Genomic DNA, 25,407 nt, shown 5'->3' on the forward strand with positions numbered 1-25,407 from the left:
GAATTACTCCCCAGACATGTTTTTTGTTGTAAGCTGACTGCAGTCCCCTAGCCATTTTGTGATAACTCACATCAACACAGATCTACATAAATGTACTGAAGAATTATCATATTACATAATACTTTTGATTGATTAACTCCATCTTTTGCAATTTGCTTGCTTTTGGATCTGAAATTTAGTGATAAATGTATCCATGTATTTTCTTAAAGTATATGTTGACATTATTGCTTTTGTATTCTTGTCTATCAGTGTTGTTTAGGTGGAGAATTTGGAAATAAATTTTATTCTCTTTACCAATTTAACTTTGTGACTATTGCAGTATAGGTTGATATGCTACTCCTATGGTCTTTTAATTTTTGATAGTTTTACTCTTTTAATTTCAATTATTAATATTCAATCTTCAGGCATATAACAAAAAATTTTAAAGGCATCCAGCTATCTTATCTGAGCTCTCTCTAAGAAGTTATTGAACACAGGCTCTTAACTGAATTTTAAAATACTTTGTTTTTTCATAAAGCCAAAGCTGAGATCAGCAGTCATTTATATAATGCAATTGTCCATGAGTAGCTTTGAGTATAAATGTTTCTGTATCTCTAAATCTTGGATAAAAGACTTGTAAATTATTGAAGCAATGTCATAGGCTCATAAACAGAAGTAACTACTGCTTTTTGTTTCTTATTGAAATCTTCAGAAGAGAAAATATTCGTTCAGGATAATATGACTGTGGTGATTCTGTTAAATAGGTGAGGGAGACTTAGCTCATTTTCTAGAAATGACAGGACAACTCAGAGATTCTAAGAATTATGAAGAAAAAGCAAATTCATGTGTGAGTTCTGAAACTATTCTCTTTAATAAATTGCATGATTTCATAGGGAGATATTATTTTCTGATATGAATACAGTTGTAAATCCTAGGATCTGATAGTTCTTTTTTTCTTGGTTTGGGGGAGAAAAACATATTTTGATCATTATATCAGGTTTTTGTATATTAGATTTCTCTAATAATCCAGTTATACTTATCTACTCTCTATGTCCATGAATTCAGACTCTTTTAGCTTTCAAGTCAGTGAGATGATATAGGGTTTATCTTTCCCTATATAAATTTCGCTTAGCATAATGCCCTCAAGATTTATCCATGTTGTGGCAAATGGCAGGATTTTCTTCTTTTTTATGGCTGAATAATATTCCATTATATGTATTTATATTTATTAAACAAGAAAGCCACTGAGATGGAAACAGGCAAAGCAAAAGCCTAGCCTGTAAATGCCTCAAGGGGGCTGCTAAACCTGATAGCTGTTCAGAATCCTCTGTGGGTGTGAGGATGTTTGCAGTACTCTAGACCCATTCAACCACTTCCAGTGGCTCCTAGACTGCTGCTTTTAAGATTTATTGTTATTGGGAGGCTGCTAGTTTCTTCTGTGTGGAAATGGGGATTGGGAAATAGGAATGGGACAAGTTAAAGTACTACAACGCTGACTGTACAAAGATTCTGCTAATTTTCTGGAATAAACTCTCCAGATTGTTGCAAGTCTTTGGTTAATTTCCAAAGTTCTCAAAAAACTGATTTTGACCATTTTTTTTTTTTTGTGTGAGTACCCTTGATGCTGTTATAGAGGTATGGGTTTTCAGAGATCCTTATTCTACTGTTTCAGAAGTGCTTCTCTACTGGCCTTTAAAAGAGGTGGAGAGTTAAGTCCTGTTCAAATTCAGTGTTAAGCTGAACCAATAAGCAGATGAATTCAGAGAAAACATAGTGCTGGAATAGAATTGACTGGAATTGAGGTAAAATAGATAAGATGGATGAGTAGAAGGCTAAACTAAAAAGTTTTGTTTCAAGCAAAAAGAAGTACTTGTGTTCATGGACCATGAATAATGTGAGGATTTATGCTGGAAGGTGATTCCAATGGTTGGGCATAGAATGAAGTGAAGGAGGGAGATGAATCAGAGGCTGTGACAATCTACTTGTGTGGTGCTAGGTTTGAAAGGCCAGGCTGAATCAATCATTGAATTAGTAATGGTGTAAATCTGAGGAGCAAGGAGGGTAGAGTTTCAAAATGTATAAATGTTGCTTCTGTGTTTTGCAGTCATGCTGGCAAAACAATGGTAATGAGAATAATTGAAAAACAGATGCGACAGATTTTCATTTTAATATCTTAATGATTCCTTCATTTAATAGTCTCCTCTTAAACTCTTTGCATATCTGTGATCATAGAGATTAAATGAGTAGGTGTTGGTTATTAAAGCTGGGGTTTTATGCCATCAAAAGCTTAATATTACCAAAAGACCTTCTAAATCACATTAATTTAGAGAAAGAAGAAGAAAAAGGAAAGGTTTTTAAGTCCAAAGATGTTCCAAAATATTTATTATGTTAACTTACTTTTCTAACGTGATTCTCTAGGATAGAAGATGTTAAGAATTCTAAGGGTTTATACTGATATTATTTGATTGCTATGAGCAGAAGTGACAGGTTCATAGCCTTGAATGTGTTACTAGAACGTATATTAATGGCGCATCTTGTATAAATAAGAGTCTATCCTAAGTTCAAGCACTACTTGCTACATAAAACTCATGCTTTTCTGTCAGCATGTAGATTCATCATCATTTCTCATGATTCACCTCTCTGATTTTTCATAATTCTTGTGGAGAAAAAGTAATAAATGAAAAATGAGGTGTTATCAATGAGCTAATCACTTTCATCCATGTAACTGAGAAATGTTAATTCCTGTGTGGGTTTGAAGTCAGATTTCTGGACTCTTCCTTTATCTATGAATATTTCTTATTCAGTTGTTCTCTGCTGTATGTACTTCAAACAAGACTGAAAGATAGGGCCTTCCTGGTGGCCTAGAGGTTAAATCTCAGCGCTATCACTGTGATGGCCTGAGTTTGATCCCTGACCAGGGAGCTAACCCACATATGGCACCACAGACCTCTCCTGTCTCACCCACTGCTCCCCTTAGCAGTGTGTTTCAATAAATCCACCTATCCTGCTCCTCACTCTGATTCTGGTGAATCCTGTCACCCCTGTACACCTCTGGCCTAAACCCCAGTTTTTCTACACACACACACACACACACACACACACACACACACGACTGAAAGATAGCGGTGCATATTTCCATATCACCATTGCACTGTAGTATTTTCAATAATTATATTAAACTGTGTTTGTGTTGTGCCAAATTTTTCAAAGCATTAAGTCACAGCTTTGTATCATTTACCTTTGTTTGATGGCTAAGATAACAAACATCTATTATGGTATTAAATTACTATCTCTGTGAGTAGAGAAATAAATGATTATAAAGGAATATTTTTAGAATTATTATTTCTCTTAAAGTAGCATAGGGAAGGGAATGTTTTCAGAGGTCGTTTGGGTTCTGCCCCCTTAAGACTTAATTTTTCTTAATCTTGATTTTTTTATGTTATTTGTTTTTTTAACCTTTTCTTGATTGATTCATTCGATCATTTAAAATTTAAAAAATTGAGAATCTATTCTGTGTAAGAATTGTACTATATTGAGTTCTACAAAACATAGGAAGAAGCACTATATAGAGGACTTGGCCTCTGGGAAGACAAAATTTAGAAGTAGCTAACAATAAGAATGTCAAGTATGAATATTGGTTCTGAAAGTCTGGTGTGTTAGGAGATACTCAATTAACCATAAAGATGGTGACTATTGTTTTGAGATTCAGAGGAGAAAGAAAACCATATAAGCAAGAATAGGCATGAAGGGCTTCATGCTGAAGAGAATTTATGGTTAGTTATGGAAGAAAGAAAAGGAGATATTCTCTAGACCTAGAAGAGCCCCTAATCCTCGGGAAGATTGGTGACAACGTATCAAAAAAGACAGAGCCAGGGATGTAGTATTTAGGACGGGGACTGCTGAGCACATCAGTCTTGGGGAACCACCAGAGGCTTTAAACGATAGAATGATTATAGCATTCACATTCACATTCTCATTCAATAAATATTTATGGGATAATTACTATTGTCCTCTAATACTATAATCTGGGGCCATAATACCTACTTTTCAGGAATGTATGAAGGTATAATTCTCAAACTGGACTGCTCTGCGGAGGTACTTGTAAAGGGCTTGCAATTATATACTGGCACCAAGCTCACCAGTAGATTACATAAATAATAGTTCTTAAACATTCATATCTTTATTATTTTCAAGTGTGTATATATTTTTGCTGTGATTAGCAAAATGGAAATTTATTGTTGCTTTTTTCTCATGTGTTTTTTTCCCCCAGTCTGTATTGGAATTGAGTAGAGAATGTCGGATTCTCTTCACTCATGTTTCCTGTGGAGAGTTATTGATTAGTTTAACTGGATTTCTCTCTGCTCCTACTCATTCCTCAGGGGGAGTTAATTGATTGGGATATTTGGGAGCAGAAATTGAGGTTTTGTCCCTCATTCTTTGTGATCTTCTTACCTTCAGAATATGTGCAGTAAACTGAACAGTAAAAAACCTGCTCAGCCTAGGGAGATCTGATGCTAGTCTATCTAATTTGGGGATATTCTGGTAGGAAGCCTGTATTACCTTGCACCTAAGCCATATTCTCCATCATCTGCTCAATCACTGACCTACCTGTCATTTTAATCCATTTGCCTCAGTGATTTCTTTTATACATATATTGGTTCACTGTAGTATTCTGGGTCAAATTTCTGACCAGTGCAGGCTGAATCTGGCCAAGCTCTATCATTTACATTTTGTATATGTCTGCTTTATGATAGCATTGATGGCATTGAGTAGTTGCAATAGAGATCACATAGCCTGAGAAGACTAAAATATTTACTATCTGGCCCTGTACAGAAAAGAGTTGTCAACACTTGGATTCTGTGCTATAATTTGGGTAGGGAATGAAGATGTCATTTATTGTACTCCCTAAATTACTAAATTAATGTCAACATTATCATATAGGCAGTTGTAAACATTTTTACTTTGAAAATATGTTTTAATATTCAAAATGGTAGAAGGCCTTGATTTAAAAATGGACTAGAGTAAAGAATGGGAGGTTTGAGGCTAGTTAAGTAATATAGGTGTGAGCTGATGAGGATTGAACTAATGATGGTGGAACTAGAAAACTAATCTGGGTTTAGGAGTTATTATGAAGAGTGAATTTATGGAAATTGATGTCTGTTTCTTTATGGTAACAGTAGACATGACAGAACAGGAGAAAGCTAAATGCATCCAAGAGTTGGATGCTGATGGCAAGATCAATATTCTAGAGACAATATATACATTCCTCCCTTGATCTGTGGGGTACTTTCCAAGACTCCAGTGGATGCCTAAAGCCATGATAGTACCAAAGCTTAAACATGCTATGTTTTTCTTACATACCTCTAAGTTTAATTTATAAGGTAGGCACAGTAATGTAAAATAATAGCTAATAAAATAGAACTAACAATATACAATAATAAAACACTATACTATTAACATTATTATTAATTGTTTATATATATATACACACACAAATAACAATATGCTATTAATAAAAGTTATGTGATCTTTCTCTCCAAAGACTATGTTGTATGTCATATTTTTGGACCCCAGTTAGCCATGGTAACTGAAGCTGCAGAAAGGTGTTTTTCACCCTGTGTTTGCCTGGCCTATGGCATTTTAGTCTTAGGTTTGCTAACATCAGGAATAAGGCACCACACCTGAGAACAGCAGGACCCCAGGACCCCAGGCCTGTTATTACAATGACCATCCCTATCCACATTAAACATTTGCCATTTCAACTCAACATCAACCCAGCATTTTGTTCTTAGGAACTTGATGATGTCCTTTGTGTACCGCAAAATTAAGTTAAATCTCAATTATTTTCTAATGGACTTACATCATTTATCCCCTGACTCCCTGTACCTACTTGTAAAGTCTATTTATGTTTGAAAATTCAATTTTTTAGTCCATTTATTTGTTCAGTATTTATCCTTTTTACTAATAATTTGTTTTCTGCCTCTCATAAAAATGAAGCATGAATTCTTCAATTGCAAAGAAGTCTGTTCTATAAATAATTGTGGCTTCTTTCTTTTCCTTTTCCTCTCTCTCCTGACTATAATTATGTTCCTGAGACAATGCACGCCTCAGTCTTTTAGCCTCACAGTTGATTCCCATAATGCAGTCATCTTGTTATTTGTGAGCTACTTTCAATTTTTTTAACTTCACATAGATAGATCTTTTATTGAAGATTCATACCGAGCTGATCCATATTATATTTTGCTTGGCATTTAGTCCGCTTTCAGTTGGTGTGCTTTACTAAGAAGTTTATTTTTGTGATTTCACCATCTTTCAATTTCACAAGGGGTATGTAAATTGCCAGACAATAGTACCAGAAATAAAAATCAAAGCTTATATTTGAAATGGTATAACACCTTCCTACAGGTAATATTTAATCATAGAATTTTTTTCTGAAAATAATGTTAATATATAATTTTAAAAAAAGATTAAGCCAAATAAAAGCGAATATGGTCTTATGCCCCAAAGTTGATCACCAAGTTTTTAATTGTTCGTTCCAGAAATATCCCATACTTATATTCCATGGGTGGACCCTTTCTTTTTTTTTTTTTAAAGATATATTTTGTTTATTTATACAAGCACTGGGCACAGTCAGAAGCACAGGAGGATGAGAGAATTCACCAGAGCCAGAGCAGGGAGCAGAACAGGCAGACTGATGAAATACACTGCTGAGGGGAGCAGCAGGTGGCAGGAGAGGTCTGCATGCCACGTGGGACCCTCGTGGGTGAGCCGGGGATAGAAACGGCGTTGCAGAGGCTGCGGGCAGCTTTGCAGGCCAGCGCTCAACAGCTGTGCCACCAGGGAGGCCCCTGAACCCTTTCTTTTTGCATAGAAATAAACACACACACGTTGTTCTTCCCTTTGTTTTAGCTCCACATATCAGTACCTACATGATTTTCTCATTTTTTGAATAAAAAGTAATAATGGCTACATTTATCGAGCATTTAGACACTGAGGCACCACACTAAGCACTCTTAAAATTTGTTTAACTTTATTTCATTCGTTGTATTATTTTATTCAAAACTACCAACAAATCTTTGAAGTAGAGGCTATTAGTATTCTGATATTGCAGATAAAGAAACTTCATTAAAAACAGGAGAAATAGGGCCTCCCCTGGTGGCACAGGCGGTTGAGCACTGTGCTGTGAAGCTGTCCTTAGCCTCTGCAGCACTGGTTTGATCCCCAGCCACTGGCGAGGGTCCCACATGGCACACAGACCTCTCCTGCCGCGCGAACTGCTCCCCTCAGCAGTGCATTTTGTCAGTCTGCCTGTTCTGTTCCTCGCTCTGTCTCTGGTGAATCCTCTCACCCTCCTGCAAATCTGGCCTGTACCCCAGTTCTTGTATAATGAAATAAATCTTTAAAAAAAAAAACCAACAAAAAACAGCAGAAATATTTTAACTATGATATTTTTCAAGTATATTTTTACCAAATATATTTGCATCATTATGATGTGGGATACTTACAAAACATAGATCTCTAGTTTTGCTATCAGATATTATGATACAATAAATACCTGAAGAAGATTCACAAATCTGAAGTAATAATAAGTGCTCCAAATGGGTTTTAATGTAGTGTAAAATTTGTGGATCAAGTGCAGTATACTACATTGCCTCTTTGTATGGATGGTATTTACTTATTAAATAGCCTTGAATAACAAATATAAAATTAATTTCAGCCCTTCAATATTATAAATAAATCCTCAGTACAGCCCCTTATATGTGCATTTGTATTTGTATTTGTAAGTTTAATTATGAGAGATTTCTAGAAATAGAATTTCTGGGTAAAACAGTATATGGATTAAAATTTTGATATACGTTTGGGAATATTATGAAGAACATAGATAATCCTTTTTTCCCTTGTTAATCCTCTAGTTAATTAGCTATTTCCCAAAGATTAGTTTTAGCGTCTAAAAAGAGATTAGTCAAAGGTTTTATTCAGTCAGTTCCCTTTTTATTTATTATCCTATTTGTGTTTGCTAGACCGACAGAAATACAGTATCATAAAGTATCACAAGCTGAATCACTTAAGCAGTCAGTTATTGTCTCACAGCTCTAAGCTAGAAGTTCAAAATCAAGGTGTCCGTAGTTCTGGTTCCTTCTAAGGGCAGTGAGAGAGAATCTATTCCATGCTTTCCTCCTGACTTCTTGTGCTTTGCTGGCAGTATTTGGCATTCCTGGCTTCTGGCTGCATGGCTGCAGGCTTCACGTGGTGTTCTCCCCATGAGCATGTCATCGTCAAATCTCCCTTCATTATAAGGGCACCAGTGATTGGAGTAGGGGTTATCCTAATGATTTTAATCTTAACTAGTTGCATCTCATTTCCAAATAAGATCATAGGACTATCACACATGAACTTTGGATAGCTGCAGCCCTTCCCGTCACGTACCAAGGTAACATTCTTAGCACCCACACTGGTTTCTCAACACTTCGTGGGTGACATTTCTGCTGTGGTTTCAAATGTTTAATTGGCACCTCAAGGTTTGAAGTGATCCATCAAGAGAAGCTTAAGTAAGAATCAAGTTTCATGGACATTAATTGCTAACACTCTCCAAAGGGGGACAATATCCCGACAGCCATTTATAAACTCAGATGTTCACTGTTGGTGTGATCTTATTATAACTTTCCTCATTCATGACACTAAGAGGCAGACTTCCCTCTACATCCCCTCTCCCCCGCATTTCATTATTTAACAGAAGCATTGAAAGTAGCAAGTATACAGAATTTTTTTAGAAAGTAAGAGTGATAATTATGCACTGCATATAAATAGTGCCTGGCAGTACCATGTTCTAGGGACAGTAATGGGAGTTTATCGATCCCATCTGTTCCCAGGTGAAGGAAAAATCTTAATGTGGCAAAAGTCCAAAATTTGATGCTATCTAAAGATCTGCTTTCTAAAGTGCTTCTGTAACAGTTGACAAATTAGCCTGCAAGAGGTTGAGACCATTTCATACTTAGACTAAGTCTATCATGTCCACTTCTTCCCATACCTCACTAACACTGTGTGTTATCTACAGTAATGTGATCAAGAATAGTAGATCATGTTATTTTAATTAATACAAATTAAATTACAAATGAGGTCAAACATCTTTTTTTTTAAAGATTTATTTATTTATACAAGAACCAGGATACAGGCCAGATGTGTGGGAGGGTGAGAGGATTCACCAGAGACAGAGTGGGGAACAGAACAAGTAGACAGACTGAAACACACTGCTGAGGGGAGCAGCAGGTGAGACAGGAGAGGTCTGCTAGGCATGTGGGTATCTCTGTAGCCGGTGGGGATCGAAGAGGAACTGCAGAGGCTGCTGACAGCTTCACAGCGCTGCGCTCAACAGCCTGCGTCACCAGAAGGCCCCAAACATCTTTTCATTAGAAATTTCTATTCACTGCAACCTACTTCTATTACTTGTCTACTTTTCCTTTTAGGCTGATGAACTCTTTTATCCCAATTTGTCATTCTCTTTATGTAATAAAGATCTTAGCCCTTTGTCAGTATGTGTCAAAGCATGTTTCCAAATATGTTATTTAGCTCTTAATTTTTTATATTTTAATGGCTTTAGAGAGATTTAGTATTTATAAATGCTCAAATTCATCAATCTTTTTCTCTACCATTCAGGTTATGTGTCTGGTTGTATCTCCTGGTCAAAGGTCATTCCTATTTCAAGGTTACTATCATAAATGTACCTACTTATGATTTAAATTTTATTTTGGTAAAATGAAAGAAGTACTAAACCAGTTTTATAATTTCTTTCCACATGACTAGTCAGTTAACTCCCAACTATTACATAACCCATTGTTTTCCTGCTGATTTGAAATGGCTTCTTCATAATATAAATTCCTGCAAACATTGGAGCTTCATTTTTTAAAATCCTCCGGGAGGGGGCGGAGCAACATGGCGGCGAGGAGACGCTGCGAGTAAGATCTCCCATTAAAAAAAGTTAATAGGGAGGAAAAGCGGCAGGTCCCAGTGAGAACCGGGACACGGAAGATAAACGGACGACTCCAGCAAACTACCCGAAGAAGAAAGTTGCCATAAAAGAGGACCAGAAGGGAGGGAAGCGCAGAACCCTGCTCCCCTCCCCCGCCCACAGAGGCGGCACTCTCCGACCGGCAGAGAGGAGGAAAACAACAAACTAAAACTGCCAACAAGAACAAAGGACGCAGCAAGCGGGACTGTGAGTGGAAAGGAACTATTGCAGCCACCACACCCTGTGAACGGGAGCTGTGGAGAACCCCCGCAGGATCCGCCGCGGAGGTGAGCTCCGGGCGCCATTGAAGAGAGCCCCGCCCAGGAGGAGACCAGCCCCAGCACACAGCCCCGGCCGCCCGGTAAGCCTGCGCGGAAGCGGCGCGCTGGAAAAACAGACGCGGAGCGGGATTGCGCGGGGAAAGCGGCGCGGATTGCGCGGATCGGATCGCAGCTGCCCAGGTCCCCGCGCCTGCGACCTAGGCTTGCGGGGAGACGACCTAGGCTTGCGGGGAGACGCGCGGAGGCCCTCCCGGAGTGAGCAGGAACCAGGCGCCCAGGCAGGGGAGCGGGATTCAAAAGGCGCCATTCCCGCGCCACTGATCTGGGCTACAGCCCGCGTCCTGGAACTGAGGGCTTTGGAACTGAGACCCGGGGCACGAAATTAGGGGCGTGGGTTCCCCACGACGGTGGGGCACAAGGCAGACACAGCACCCCAAAGCCGTTGAGGTGTACCCTACCATCCCTGCTCTGCTCCCTGTCCCACGGGGTGGAAAATCAGCTCCCCAAGGGCTCTAGGAGAGATCTCTGGCGCCACCTAGCGACTTGAAGCCAGCACAGGCTCCTGAAGCAGCTGGTGGCCAGCTGGGGAGTTAGCCCACGCCGGGCCCCTTCCGAACAAGTAGTCTGAGCCCACAGGGAGAGCGAGCACCCACAGCCGGGGCAGACCAAGCGCGCAGAAGAGTGTGCCTGAGACCGGACGCGCAGGGAGTGTGTCCCACATCACCATTATAGAATAGGGACATTTCTTCAGTAAAGACTACCTGCAGAAGGCTTCCTCAGGAGCCAGAGGTGAGCGGGGGAAGTTCGCCCACGCCAGAACCCCTCTGGCCTGCAGTCCAAGCCCAGAGGGGGAGCAGGAACCCACCGCCGGGGCAGACCAGGCGCACAGGGGAGTGTGTCCCCACATCGGCATTTTAGAACAGGGACCTTTCTCCAGTAAAGACTGCTTGAAACTGACAGATGACTCCTGGAGGAACCAGGGGGGAGCAGAGAAGCCCACCCAAGATGCCGGCCAGTCCCAACTACACAGTGTCCCAACGCATACGGCAAATTAGAAAACAGACAGTAGGGAGGAGAAGAACCACACGCAACCTAGCAACTCTCCAGAGAAAAAGCACACCACAAAAAGAAAACCAGCCCCCAGATGGCAACGACAGTAACTTGGAAGAACTTCTGAGCCTTCCAGAAAGAGAATTTAAAATTGCCGTGATTAAAAAACTGACAGAAGTCATAAAGGAAAACAATGATAAGGGAAAAATAATCAACGATCAGAAGAATGAAATTGAGTCCCTAAAGAGGGAAGTAAAAGAAATGCAGGAGATCAAAGAATTAATGGAAGAACTAAAGAATTCTGGGAAAAGCAATGAAAGCAGAATTGATGAAATGGAAGAACGAATAAGTACTCTTGAAGACACAGAAATAAAAAGAACCAAAACAGAAAAGGAAAGAGAAGTACGAAGGAAAAAGAATGAAGAAAGACTTCGGGAACTATCTGACTCCATGAGGAAAGGAAATATAAGAGTTATAGGAATACCAGAAGGAGAGGAGAGAGAAGTAGGAACAGAGAAAATATTCAAAGAGATAATTGAAGAGAACTTCCCAAATGTGAAGGAGGAGCTGAAAATTGATATACAAGAAGCAAGAAGAACACCAAACTTCCACGACGAAAGGAAAAATACAGCAAGACACATAATAGTAAAGCTCCCAAGAATCCAGGACAAGGAAAAAATAATGAAGCTGGCAAGAGGGAAGAAACAGATAACATTCAAAGGAAAGCCAATCAGGCTGACATCAGACTTCTCCGAAGAAACACTACGGGCAAGGAGAGAGTGGAGGGACATAGTCAACAGACTCCAAGAAAACATGCCAACCAAGAATACTCTATCCCGCAAAGCTCTCCTTCCTCTTTGAAGAAAGAATATGGACTTTCCCAGACAAACAGAAACTCCGGAATTTCATTGCAACTAAACCCCCACTCCAAAAAATACTACAAGGAGTCCTAAAGCCAGAACCTCAGAGGGACGAATAACAATGAAAGAAGGCCAAAAAAAAAAAAAAAGTTATTAAAAGAATAAATAAATAAAATCAAAGGAAAGACAAACACAATGGCAAATACAGATGTTAACATATCAATATTAACTCTAAATGTAAATGGACTAAACTCTTCAATAAAAAGACACAGAGTTGCAGCCTGGATTAAGAAACAAAACCCAACCTTTTGCTGTCTCCAGGAAACACATTTAGCTACAAAAGATAAAAATAGGCTCAAAGTTAAAGGATGGAAAACAATCCTACAAGCAAATGGACCAAAAAAGAAAGCAGGAACAGCTATACTTATATCAGATAAAACAGACTTCAAACTCAAAAAGATAAAAAGAGACCCCAATGGTCACTACATTATGATCAAGGGGACAATACTTCAAGAAGAAATAACACTCATTAACATATACTCACCAAACGAAGGAGCACCAAAATATATCAGACAACTGTTGTCCTCTCTGAAAACAGACATCAGAGAAAACACATACGTAGTGGGAGACTTCAACACACCACTATCAACAATGGATAGATCAACAAGACAAAAAATACGTAAAGAAACCAAAGCTCTAAATAAGGACCTAGAGCAATTGGGCTTAACAGACATCTATAGAACACTAAACCCCAAAAAAACGGAGTACACATTTTTCTCAAGCGCACACGGATCATTCTCCAGGATCGATCACATACTGGGGCACAAGACAAACATCAACAGATACACCAAGATTGAAATCATATCAACCATCTTTTCTGACCATGAAGGCATCAAACTAGAAATAAACCATAAAAAGAAGGCAAGGAACTTTCCTACCTCATGGAGATTAAAAACCACACTACTGGAAGACCACTGGACTAATGAGGAGATGAAAGAAGAAATTAAAAATTTTTTTGAATTGAACGACAAGGAGGACACCAATATCCTAAATGTATGGGATGCAGCAAAAGCAGTAATAAGAGGAAAATATATAGCAATAGAAGCTCACATCAAGAAACAAGAAAGAACTCAAAGAAACAACCTAATCTCGAAGCTCAAAGATCTAGAAAAAGAACAACAAAAAAACCCCAAAACCAGTAGAAGAAAAGAAATAATAAAAACCAAGGCAGAAATAAATGAAATTGAAACTAAAAAAACAATCCAAAAGATCAATGAAACCAAGAGCTGGTTCTTTGAAAAAATCAATAAAATAGACAAACCCCTAGCCAGGCTCACAAAGGAAAAAAGGGAGAAAGCACAAATAAACAGGATCATCAATGAAAGAGGAGAAATCACAACGGACACAGCAGAAATCAAAAGAATAATCAGTAACTACTATGAACAGTTATATGGAAACAAGTTTAACAATCTAGAGGAGATGGACAAATTCCTACAACTCTACAATCACCCAAAGCTAGATAAAGAAGAAATAGAACACCTAAACAGACCAATTACAATTAGCGAAATTGAAATGGTAATCAAAAACCTCCCCAAAAACAAAAGCCCAGGACCTGATGGATTTACAAATGAATTCTACCAAACATTCAGAGACGAATTAGTGCCTATCCTTCACAAACTCTTCCAAAAAATTGAGAAGGAAGGGACAATACCAAACACGTTCTATGAAGCCAACATTACACTAATACCAAAACCGAACAAGGACAACACAAAAAAGGAAAACTACAGGCCAATCTCCCTAATGAACACTGATGCAAAAATCCTCAATAAAATTTTAGCCATCAGAATCCAACAATGTATCCATAAGATAATTCACCACGACCAAGTAGGATTCATTCCAGGGACACAAGGATGGTTTAACATCCGAAAATCAATCAACGTTATCCAACACATCAACAAAAAGAAATATAAAAACCATATGATAATATCAATAGATGCTGAGAAAGCTTTCGACAAAGTGCAACACCCATTCATGATAAAAGCCCTTGAAATTCTTGGGATACAAGGAACATACCTTAACATCATAAAGGCCATCTATGACAAGCCAACAGCCAGTATCATTCTCAATGGTGAAAAGCTGAAAGCAATTCCATTAAGATCTGGAACAAGACAAGGATGTCCACTCTCACCACTGCTTTTCAATATAATACTGGAAGTCCTAGCCAGGGCAATAAGACAAGAGAAAGACATCCCAGGAATCCAAATAGGAAAAGAAGAAGTCAAACTATCACTATTTGCAGACGATATGATATTATACATAGAGAACCCCAAAAACTCCACAGAAAAGCTAATTCAACTCATCAATCAGTTCAGTAAAGTGGCAGGATACAAAATCAACACGCAAAAGTCAGTAGCCTTCCTATACACAAACAATAAATCTGAAGAAGAAGAAATCAAAAAAACCATCCCTTTCGTTATTGAAACAAAAAAAATCAAATATTTGGGAATAAATCTAACAAAAGAGGTAAAGGACCTATACAAAGAAAACTATAAAACACTGTTAAAAGAAATAGAAGAAGACACAAAGAAATGGAGAAATATCCCCTGCTCATGGATTGGAAGAATAAACATTATTAAAATGGCCATCCTTCCAAAAGCAATATACAGATTCAATGCTATTCCAATCAAAATTTCAATGTCATTCTTCAAAGAAATAGAACAATTATTGATGAAATTCATATGGAATCACAAAAAACCCCGAATAGCCAAAGCTCTCCTGAAAAAAAAAGAAGGGAATGGAGGCATCACACTCCCAGACTTCAAACTATACTACAAAGCCATAATCATCAAAACTGCATGGTATTGGAACAAGAACAGACATACAGACCAATGGAATCGAATAGAAAATCCAGAAATAAACCCACAGATTTATGGTCAACTAATCTTTGACAAAGGAGCAAAGACTATGCATTGGAGCAAAGAAAGTTTGTTCAATAAATGGTGCTGGGAAAACTGGGTCGCTACATGCAAAAGAATGAAGCTTGACCACTACCTCACACCATACACAAAAATCAACTCAAAATGGATTAAAGAATTAGACATAAGACCTGAAACCATAAAATATATAGAAGGAAATATAGGCGAAACACTACGTGATTTGCACATCAAAGACATCTTTACAGACACATCACCCAAAGCAGTGATAGTGAAGGCAAAGATAAACAGCTGGGACTACATCAAATTAAAGAGCTTCTGCACAGCAAAAGAGACAATAACAAAAACAAAGAGAAACCCCACCAACTGGGAGAACATTTTTGCACCCAACACTAATGATAAAGGACTGATCACAAAAATCTGCAAAGAGCTGATGAGACTCAACAACAACAAAGAAAATAATCCAGTCAAAAAATGGGCAGAAGAGCTAAAAAGAAACTTCTCTGAAGAGGAAATGCAAATGGCCAACAGGCATATGAAAAAATGTTCAACATCACTTGTAATCAGGGAAATGCAAATCAAAACTACCATGAGATACCATCTTACACCAGTGAGAATGGCACATATTAAAAAAACTAGCAACAACAAATGTTGGCGAGGGTGTGGAGAAAAAGGAACTCTTCTGCACTGTTGGTGGGAGTGCAAACTGGTCCAACCACTGTGGAAAGCTGTGTGGAGATTTCTGGACCTACTAATCATAGAGCTTCCATATGATCCAGCAATTCCACTCCTAGGTATTTACCCAAAGGACACAGAAACATCAATTCCAAAGAACACCTGCACCCCTATGTTTATAGCAGCACTGTTTACAATAGCTAAGCTTTGGAAACAACCCACATGCCCAAAAATAGATGACTGGATCAAGAAGATGTGGTTCATATATACCATGGAATATTACTCAGCATTCAAAAAAGATAAACACATGCAATTTGCAGCAACATGGATGGCGCTGGAAGGGATCATGCTCAGCGAAATAAGCCAAAAAGAAAAAGAAAAATACCGGATGGTCTCACTCATAGCAGGAATCTAGAAAACTTAAATAAGGGACCAGGAAAATGAATAACTATAAGAAAGTGAAAATCAAAATCAACAAAAAACTATGAACCAGAGACAATTTTAGGGGGGCAGGGGCGGGAGTGGAGGGATTGGGGTCAGAATGGGGGCGCTGCAATTGTATGGGGAATATAACAATAAAATTTATTATCTAATAAAACAAAATAAAAAAAAATAAAAAAAAAAATAAAATCCTCTCTATTGCCTTTTGATTATTACACCAGAACCACTTATAATTTATTTAACTATGATAAAGGTTATCTCCTTCCATTACTTTTCTCTTTTCAAACTGATACCTGGCTATTGTTACACAGGTATTTTTTCCAAATGATCTTTAGGATGAATTGTCAAAATTCAAGATGGAGTGGGAGGAAAACTCTATTAGAATACTACTGCAGTAACTTTAAGACTATTGGAAAGTTAAAGAATCACTCTTTAAAAGATTGAGTCATAACATAATATAACAGGGTTCAAATTGGAGTCCAGTTTCAGTATCCCTCTGTGAGCCCTTAATAGCCTCTGTTGCTGCTCCAGGTGATGCCTTCTACTGATGGTACTGTATTAGTTCCTTATTGTTGCAATAACAAGTCATCACAAACTCAGTAACTTAAGAAATGCACATTTTTTTTTTTATGGTTCTTGGACTCCAAAATGTGTCCCAATGGGCTAAAATCAAGGTGTTGTTATGACCACCTTACTTTGAAGAGACTCTAGGGAAGAATCTATTTTCTCATCTTTTCTAGCTACTATGAACTTCACTCATTCCTTGGCTCACGGCTGCCTCCCACCTCCAAAGCCAGCTGTGACCAGTCAAGTGTCTCACACTGCATCATTCTGACACTGATCTCCTTCTCACTTTCACTTAGAATTCTTGCACTTACATGGGGCTGCCTAGATAATCCAGTGTGATCTTCCCATCTCAAGATTCTTATCTTTATCACATCTGCAAAATCTCTTTTGCCACATAGCAAAATATATTCACAGATTCTAGGGAATGAGAGTGGGAACTTCTTTGAGAAGCCATTGTTCTGCTACTACTGTTATCAGTGCTTCTTCCTTCCAGGCTTTTCTGCTGTTACTCATTCTTACCATCAACATCTCTTATTATTTTCTTATTTTTTTTCTTTTTTTTTCTTTTTTTGTGGGACCCTTGCCGGTGGCCTGGGATCGAACTGGCACTGCAGAGGCTGTGGGCAGCCTCGCAACCCAGCGCACAACTGCTGCGCCACCAGGGGAGGCCCCTCTTATTATTTTCTTATTGTTCCATATTTCTGTTGTAGTCTTCCTTTTTTGAATGTCATTGTAAATCTTTTCTTGATATTGCAGGACATGTCTGAACAGCAGGCCACTTTCAAAACTTTCACCTACTTGGAGTCATTTGGAATTGTGAGTTATCTTTAACTTAGATGAGCCATAAGCCCACTCCCATTATGAGAAATAGAATTTAGGAAGTAATGCAAGTGTGTAAGTAGCTTGTGTCATATTTCTGTTCCCATTGTCTTATGTCCTGACATCTTAAAGCTCATCTAAGTCAAACCACCATCTTCTGTTCTCTGGAGAATTGGGTTTTGTTGAGCAGATTCAGCTTGAAGACATCCAATGGCAGAGAACCATTGCTAAGCAAAACCTCTAATTGTTAGAAAACTCATCTTGAGCCCAAATATGTCTCCTTGTTATCATCTTTACAAATAGAAAACAATTTTAATCACTCTTCTACTTTTCTAATTGATGTGATACATATTTCCTGTACCTTTTATTCTTCAGTATTTTCTCACATGACATGGGTTTGATAGTAAACATTTGCTCACCCTTATCCATAGAAAACAGTCAATTTGGTTTCGCACATCCTCCAATGTGGACCCCAGTACCAGACTGAGTATACCAGGCATGGTCTCCTGCAGTTTTAATGAAGTTGCCACAGCTTCCCCTTATGGTTAAGTGGCAAGTTCAGAGAGATGCCACATGAAAGTAGCTCAGAAAAACCTATAAGTCATCTTACTTCTGATAAAAAAACAAACACATAACTGATACTTATGAGAAATGCCTGTACCCATACCTCTGCTTATTGATTGTTGATAAGTTTATCCAGAAGTCAAAGGCCAAGTATCCTTCAGCACTTTTGATGGATAAAATCAGGACAGACATACAAAGGATGGTCAATATAAGACAGTTAGCCTGTTTTATAAAATTACTAAGCCAGATTGTTCCTGATTCTAATTAGCACATAGGCAGGGGAGACTTGCACTTTCTTTAGTCTAAATATGATAGATCAGAAACAAGCATTGGTGAGGATATGGAAGGGTAAAAACCCACCTTTATATACTTTTGATAGAATGTAAATTGTTGCAGCGTCTATGGAGAATAGCACAAAATTTCCTCAATAAATTAAACATAGCTCTATGATATAATCTAACAATTTCATTCCTAAGTATCTACCCCCAAAATATAAAAATACTATTTTGAAAAGATATGCACCCCTACCTTCTTTGCAGTACTACTTACAATAACCAAGATATGGAAACAATCTAAGTACCCACTGAAAGATGAGTGGATAAAGAGGAGTGGAAGATGTGGTATATATACACAATGGAATACTACTTAGCTGTAAACAAAAAAGATGAAATTGTGCCATTTGTGACTATATAGGTGGAATTTGAGGACATTACATGAAATGAGATAAATCAGAAAAAGGACAAATACTGATCTTTTCAATCATGTAAAATATAAAGATACAAAAACAAAGAAACATTAAACTAAACAAACCCTTGGATTCTAATGGCAGCACTGAGGTTACCAGTTGCGGGGGAGTGAGAGTAAACATGGAGGGGGGTCTTGCACTGTGGTGGAGAATTGTTGATACTTTGGTGGTATATGTGGTGTGATGACATACATTTGAAGAGGTGTGAGCCTGTATTCCTAAAACATACACAGTGGTGTAAACAATGCTTCTTCAATAAAGAAAAATAAGAAAAAATAATATGCCCTTAAAAATAAAACATTAAAATTTCAATACAGTAATGTTGACCAAAGAAAGTATGATTGTGGTATATTGCTACTTACATTTATTATGTAAACATATATTTGCCACAATGCATTATTAGAGGTAAATTAAAGCATTAAATAGGAGGCTTTTATGTGTTTATATTTAGCATCTTTAGATGAGATTTATGGAACACTAATATTCATCACTGGAGAAATCACAATCTAGCCTCAATATTTCAATAGAATCTATAGGAAATCCAGTTCTTATGATTACCTCCCACTTCAAATTCCTGTTTGTGTAGAACGCTGATTTCATTCACTTTTCTCATTTTTCATTTGTTCTTGACACTCTGTTCCCCGACTACTGGAATAGGTAACAATACCCTCGTTAACTATATACCTTTGTACAGAAATACTCATAGCAACATTGCTTTAAATGACAAAACACCTTGGGAATGTTTAAAAGTCCATTGTCAGGAGAATGTATAAGTGAGCTATGGAATACCTATACAGTGGATTTCTGTGCCACCTTGGAAGTAAATGAAACACAGAAACATTATTGATTGAGAACAGTCACAGAAGAACAAGAACGTTTTATATTACATATATGAAGTTTAAAAGCATGCAGTACTGAACAACCTCACACACACATAATATATAATATTTATAGTTATATAACTATATTTATATGTATATACATATGTATATAGTTGTATTTTTAACAACAATCCAGGGAATTATAAGCTGAAAGTTCAGGACAGGATTTGCCCTGGCTGGAAAGGGAGGGGGTGGGAATGGAAAGGGAGAGACAAGGGGGAAGGAGAAGGTTTCCATGGTCGTATTCTGTTCCTTGCACTGAGTATTGGAATCCATGGATTCATTTCAGTGCTTTGTCATTTCACATAGCTTCTTTTACTTTTTTTTTAAATTTATATATTTATGCATACAAGGTACAGCCAGGGTACAGGCCAGAGGTGTGTGTGGGGGGGTAAGAGGATTCACCAGAGACAGAGTGGGGAACAGAACAGGCAGATGGACTGAAGACACTGCTGAGGGGAGCAGCGGGTGAATCAGGAGAGGTCTGCCGCACCATGTGGGTAGCTCCCTGGCTGGGGATCGAACTTGTGCTGCAGTGGCTGCGGATAGCTTCCTAGGTTGCGTATTAACCCCTTGCACCACCAGGGAGGCCTTACATATCTTCTTTTAAAGGCTGCTTGCCAGGTGTTCTGTTGAATGTCCCTCTTTTTTGAAAACATGAAACATTCTGTTTCAAAACCCAGTTTTGCTCTGTTTAACCATCTCCATCCTTGGGGCACTTCTTTTCCATAAGGAAGCCATGTAGGAAGGATTTCTTCCCCAGTGAGAAGAGATGACACTTACTCCAGAGGATGTCCTTCATTGTTGTTTAAAATACTTTTTCTTTCCTTTACACAAACCCACATATCCACACACATATTGACAGGGGAAAGCAGTAAAGGAGATACATTGAAAGTTGACTATTCATTATGTGAGAATGTTGGGTTTTCATGTAATTTTTTCTTCTTTACTTTCTAATATTTCTCTAATAAATGTCTGTTTCTTACCTTTTTAGGGGAAAACAAACTCATTTACACTGTGGTTAAATTTCAGTAGTTTTCAAGACCTTTAAAATACTCATAGTTCTTCACAAACATAGTCAAATTCTATCTTAATCAAATCTGTGAAGAATGGACTGTTCTGATTAATTTAATGTGGGAGGAACTGGTATTTAAGCTAGAGACTGTTTATAGTCTTGTTATAATCTTGATATCTTTCACTTTTAATGTACAAAACAGTAAACAATGATAGTAACCAAACTGAAAAGCAAAGTAATTTGCATCTAAAAAGGACATAATTATTCCAATCTTCATGAAGTTTATAGTCATCTGGTGTATGCCCTGTACAATATGTATTATGCACAATTTTATCAATAGATAGTTCTACTGAAAGATTTCCACTAATAAGGATTTCCTTCTATTGCTTTTTAGTGCTATATTTAAAGCTAATTTATTAGTGTATTTTTTTAAAAAGCTAAGCAGTATAATTAATTCATAGGAAATTATTTTTGCATTGACCCAAATTTGCCCTCTTTGCTTATAAGCATTGGTCCTTGCTCTGCCTTTTAAAAACTTTAAAATAAATCTACCACTGCAGCTTCTCCCATTCCCCACTTTGTGGGATAGCTCTTGAGGGATAGCCTTTCAAATATGTTGAGAACACTATTAAGCTACTGTTAGGCTTCTCTGAGATAGGCCATTGCTGTTCCTTTAATCATTTCTTCTGTGACATGGTTTTTAAATCATATACCATCCTGATTGCTTTCCTCTGGATGCTTCCTATTTTGTCACCCTTTGTTGTTAAAAATAAATTACTCCCAATTTCCTGCTTTCAATAGAGTCAAGTGAACATAATTGACTCTTTGATGTGTGAGGGTCTGGCATGGTCCGAAAGCAATTGCACTGACCTTGAATACTTATTCTATTATACTGTAAATATCATTATAGCAAAATAGAAACTTATACTAAATCTTTACCAACCCTTGGATTTATCTCAGAAGTTTTTGAAAGTAAGTTTATTTTTTTCTTATGTCTTTTCCTTTGGATAGTGAAGTTTACTTCATGGTGCAGCAAAGTATCTAAAACATAACATGATTAATTATGAAATTCATCATGCAGATAATCTGTTTTTCTTCTCCAATAAACTGTGAGCTTCCTGACATCAAGGTTATGCCTTAGTAGTTTCCAACTCTCCATATATGTGTCTGTGTGTATAAGATACATACCCAATAAATATTTATTGACTTCTAATACTTTGTATAAGAAATGATCTTATAAAATGAATTCTATTTTTTTTAGACTATGTTGAAGATTCAGTAATACAGAATCAGATAATTTTTCTTAACCTGGTAAAAGTAACCTTAGTGTGTTAACGTTGTTCAGGAAGAGAAATATTAGTGTTGAGACTACATTTACCTCTAAATGACAGAAAACCCAATTAGTGATATACAATAAAAAAGCTGACTTGCTTTTTTTCCCTAGATGTATCCAGCAAATTTCATTGTATTTATAACTGGCCCAAATTGAGTCATGTGGTTGTCTCCAGGAATCAAGCAAAGGAAGAAAGTCTTTGAATGATTGGTGATCAGTTAACCAGTTCATTCCACAACTAGAAAGTACAGAGAGTAAAAAAAAGAGATCATGACAAGAGTAATAGCAAGTTCATGATGAACTTTTCTAGTTCATTGTACAATCAGGGGAGCTAAACTGTAAGGACCCTTCAAAAAGGTCGCTGATAATATTAAGGTTACATGATTGCATAACTTAATCAATCAGATGAATCATCTTTTCTCAATCAGTTTCAGAAGAACTGATGAACCTGGTTAACTTTTCTAGTTTTTATAAATTAAACAGGCTGTGTCTTTATCACAAAGTTATTTTTATTTTTTCTCCTTCCTTTCAGGAGTCCTATCCAAAGAAGAGGAATTACACTATGGAAATCGAACCATCTGCTTCTCTGGATACATTTCCTTCAGAAAATGAGAACTTTCTATGTGATCTCACGGACACTGCAGTTACAAAGAAACCGTGCTCCTTAGAAATTGCAAGGGCTCCTTCACCAAGAACTGGTAATATTTTTGCTCACAATTAAGTAAATTAAATTGGCATGATTATATATATAACGCTATATGATTAATCTTTTGCTTTCCCATGATATTTTAAAAAATGAAAGTGCTTTGATAGAATAATTGATTTTTGCTTTTTTGGTTTTTACATTTTGAAATGTGTTTTGGTAAAGTTAGGAGATATTTTATGTGAAGCCTCTTAACTTTCTAGAAAGAACCTCATGGGGGTGTTACTGCCTTGGTGAAGTCACTTGAAAATCTTTTAATAGGTGGAAAAATTTCTAGGTCATTTATAAAGCTTTGGGGCCTTCAGAACTTCATAGTAGATTTGCTGTCAGGAGTTGTGCTTTTGATGTACTTTCTGCATCCTGTTTCAAGTTATCAAATCAACTTTGTATATTATATACCTTTCTTGGTATTTTCAGATTATTTATGTGTGAAAAAGGCAAGGGAACATTATCCCTGTAAGGAAATTGGAAGTGTCTTATTTTAAGATTAATATGTTCGGGGGGGGGGAATCTTTGCTTGAACATGAGTCTTGACAACCTCCCCATTTGCTTTTGGCTACTTCTCCACTACCTCTAAGAAAGCAGGCAGGGGTGTGACATGAGAGCACGTGAAAGGAGTTTTCAAGTGGGTGGTCAACATATCAGCACCTCAGAGAAATTGAAGCAAGTTCTGAAGAGAGGCTTTTTTGGTTTGACAATCTAATTACTGCTTATTTTTGAAAAGTGAATTTTAGAAGTGAGGCAATAAAATCAGATTTCTGGAAGTTAACAGAGAAAATGTCAGAAATGGGAAGAAAATGAAAGTGAAGAGTACAGATTACCCTTTCCTGAAGATTTAAAGCAGAGATATGATGGTAACATGAAATGGCAGGGTTTTTAAATTTTTATTATTATTGGTTATCAATTGTTTACAGAACTATACAATTTGGGGCCACATTTTCATACTTGCATATGTGCACATGCTTCACTTACCCTCCACCAAATCTCCTTCCTATCCTCTCTCCCCAACTTTTTTCCATCCACTCCCTATGGTAATCAGTATATTTTTCACTGAGTCCAAGAATTATTTTGCTGTGTGCTTTGCCAGCTTGGATTCTTTGGTTATTTATACTCCACAGATGAGTGAAACTATCCAGTAACTGTCTTTCACTTCTGACTTATTTCACTGAGCATAGTTTATTTTAGAATAGTAAGGCTAGGTCAAGGTTAGAGGTTGAAGGAACTTACTGTGGAGATCAAAAGATGGGAAGTAAGGAATGAAGAGAGAACAGAATGGGTAGAAGTTAAAGCTGAGCTAGTCTAAGAAAACACAGACATTGGTCCCCCCAGAGGGAAGAGAGAATGAGTATGATTAGGAATATAATTCTGAAATATGTAGCTCCACATGGATTCAATTTCTGGGTTAAGATAAAAGTCATTGACTGAAAGCAGGGCTAGATCTTGAGAAGGTATAAATTAAAATTCAGAAATGCCATTTTAGATAATTACGAGGGATTTATAGAAACCAGCAAATGGGTTTTTGAGCAGCATTGAAGTTGATTTGTTGCATGAAAATCAAATATATTGAGTATTATCTAAGTGCCAAATAGTGTTCTAAGTTCTTCATATATATTATCTCATACAATGTTTACAAACCTTAAGGTATTCATATGATTATTCTCCTTTTGCAAGCATGATTAGCATAGTTTATTTTAGAATAGCAAGGCTATTTAGAATTGTTAGTTTATTTAGAATAATAAGGTTAGATGAAGTTTAGAGGCACTGAAATCTTAGAGAAATTCCCACAGTTACTTAGTAATAAGGAGTGGATCTGCAACTTAAATTTGGGTGCCCAACTTGTGTTATTAAACTGTGTCCTATTGCTGAATTATTAGGGCATGAAATAGAATAGAAATTGGGACCAAGTCTGACTGTAGTGCACATGTATCAGCAATATCATCAGAAGTATATTGTGATAGGATAAAAAACTTCAGATGAGGATAAAGTCAGAAAAATAGTGAGGCTCCAGAAGCAATCACAGAGAATGAAGTTAATGCTGATCCCAAACAAAGTGAGTTGATGAGAATGAAAAATCTTCCATTGGAGAGGAAATTGGGGGGAGATAGAGGTACAGCTTAAAGTAGGAGAATGGTGGTACGTCTGTAATAAAATGGAAAAGAGCTTTAATTTGGGCACAGGTGGCAGGAGGTGGAAGGAAGAATGAGTCAAAGAAGACAGGGATGTATTCACTAAATAATCAAAAACTAATTGAGTTCCTTCGTGTGCCAGTCATCTGCATGCTGACGATGGAGGGGTGAAAAGGACAAGGGTCCAGGTAACTGGGCTGGTGAAACCAAGAATGACTTTGCTGCTGAAAACAAAGAGATGTGTTGGACTAAAAATAGGGAAAAGAAAAACTTCTTAAAAGCATCAAAAAGGTGACAGGAAGATTATATAAATGGAATAACATGTAAATTAGGAATGTCTTCTATCAGTAGGTAGCAAAGGCTAACGCATGGGCCAGGGTGGGTGGCAGATAGAACCCTAAAGCCAGTTTCTCCTGAGGGAGTTTGCTG

General features: G+C 37.4%; 1 protein-coding gene across 1 annotated transcript in view; it reads left to right on the forward strand.

Moving 5' to 3' along the window:
• ANKS1B (ankyrin repeat and sterile alpha motif domain containing 1B) overlaps nt 1–25,407 on the forward strand; it is a 793,190-nt gene that overhangs the window by 224,760 nt on the left and 543,023 nt on the right. Inside the window, exon 10 of the mRNA XM_037513805.2 lies at nt 22,682–22,847. Coding sequence (XP_037369702.2) covers nt 22,682–22,847 — 166 coding nt within the window. The remainder of the gene's footprint in view (nt 1–22,681; nt 22,848–25,407) is intronic.

Source organism: Talpa occidentalis, unplaced genomic scaffold, assembly GCF_014898055.3.
Source record: "Talpa occidentalis isolate TD23 unplaced genomic scaffold, MPIMG_talOcc4v2.1 talOcc4.16, whole genome shotgun sequence".
Classification (NCBI taxonomy): domain Eukaryota; kingdom Metazoa; phylum Chordata; class Mammalia; order Eulipotyphla; family Talpidae; genus Talpa; species Talpa occidentalis.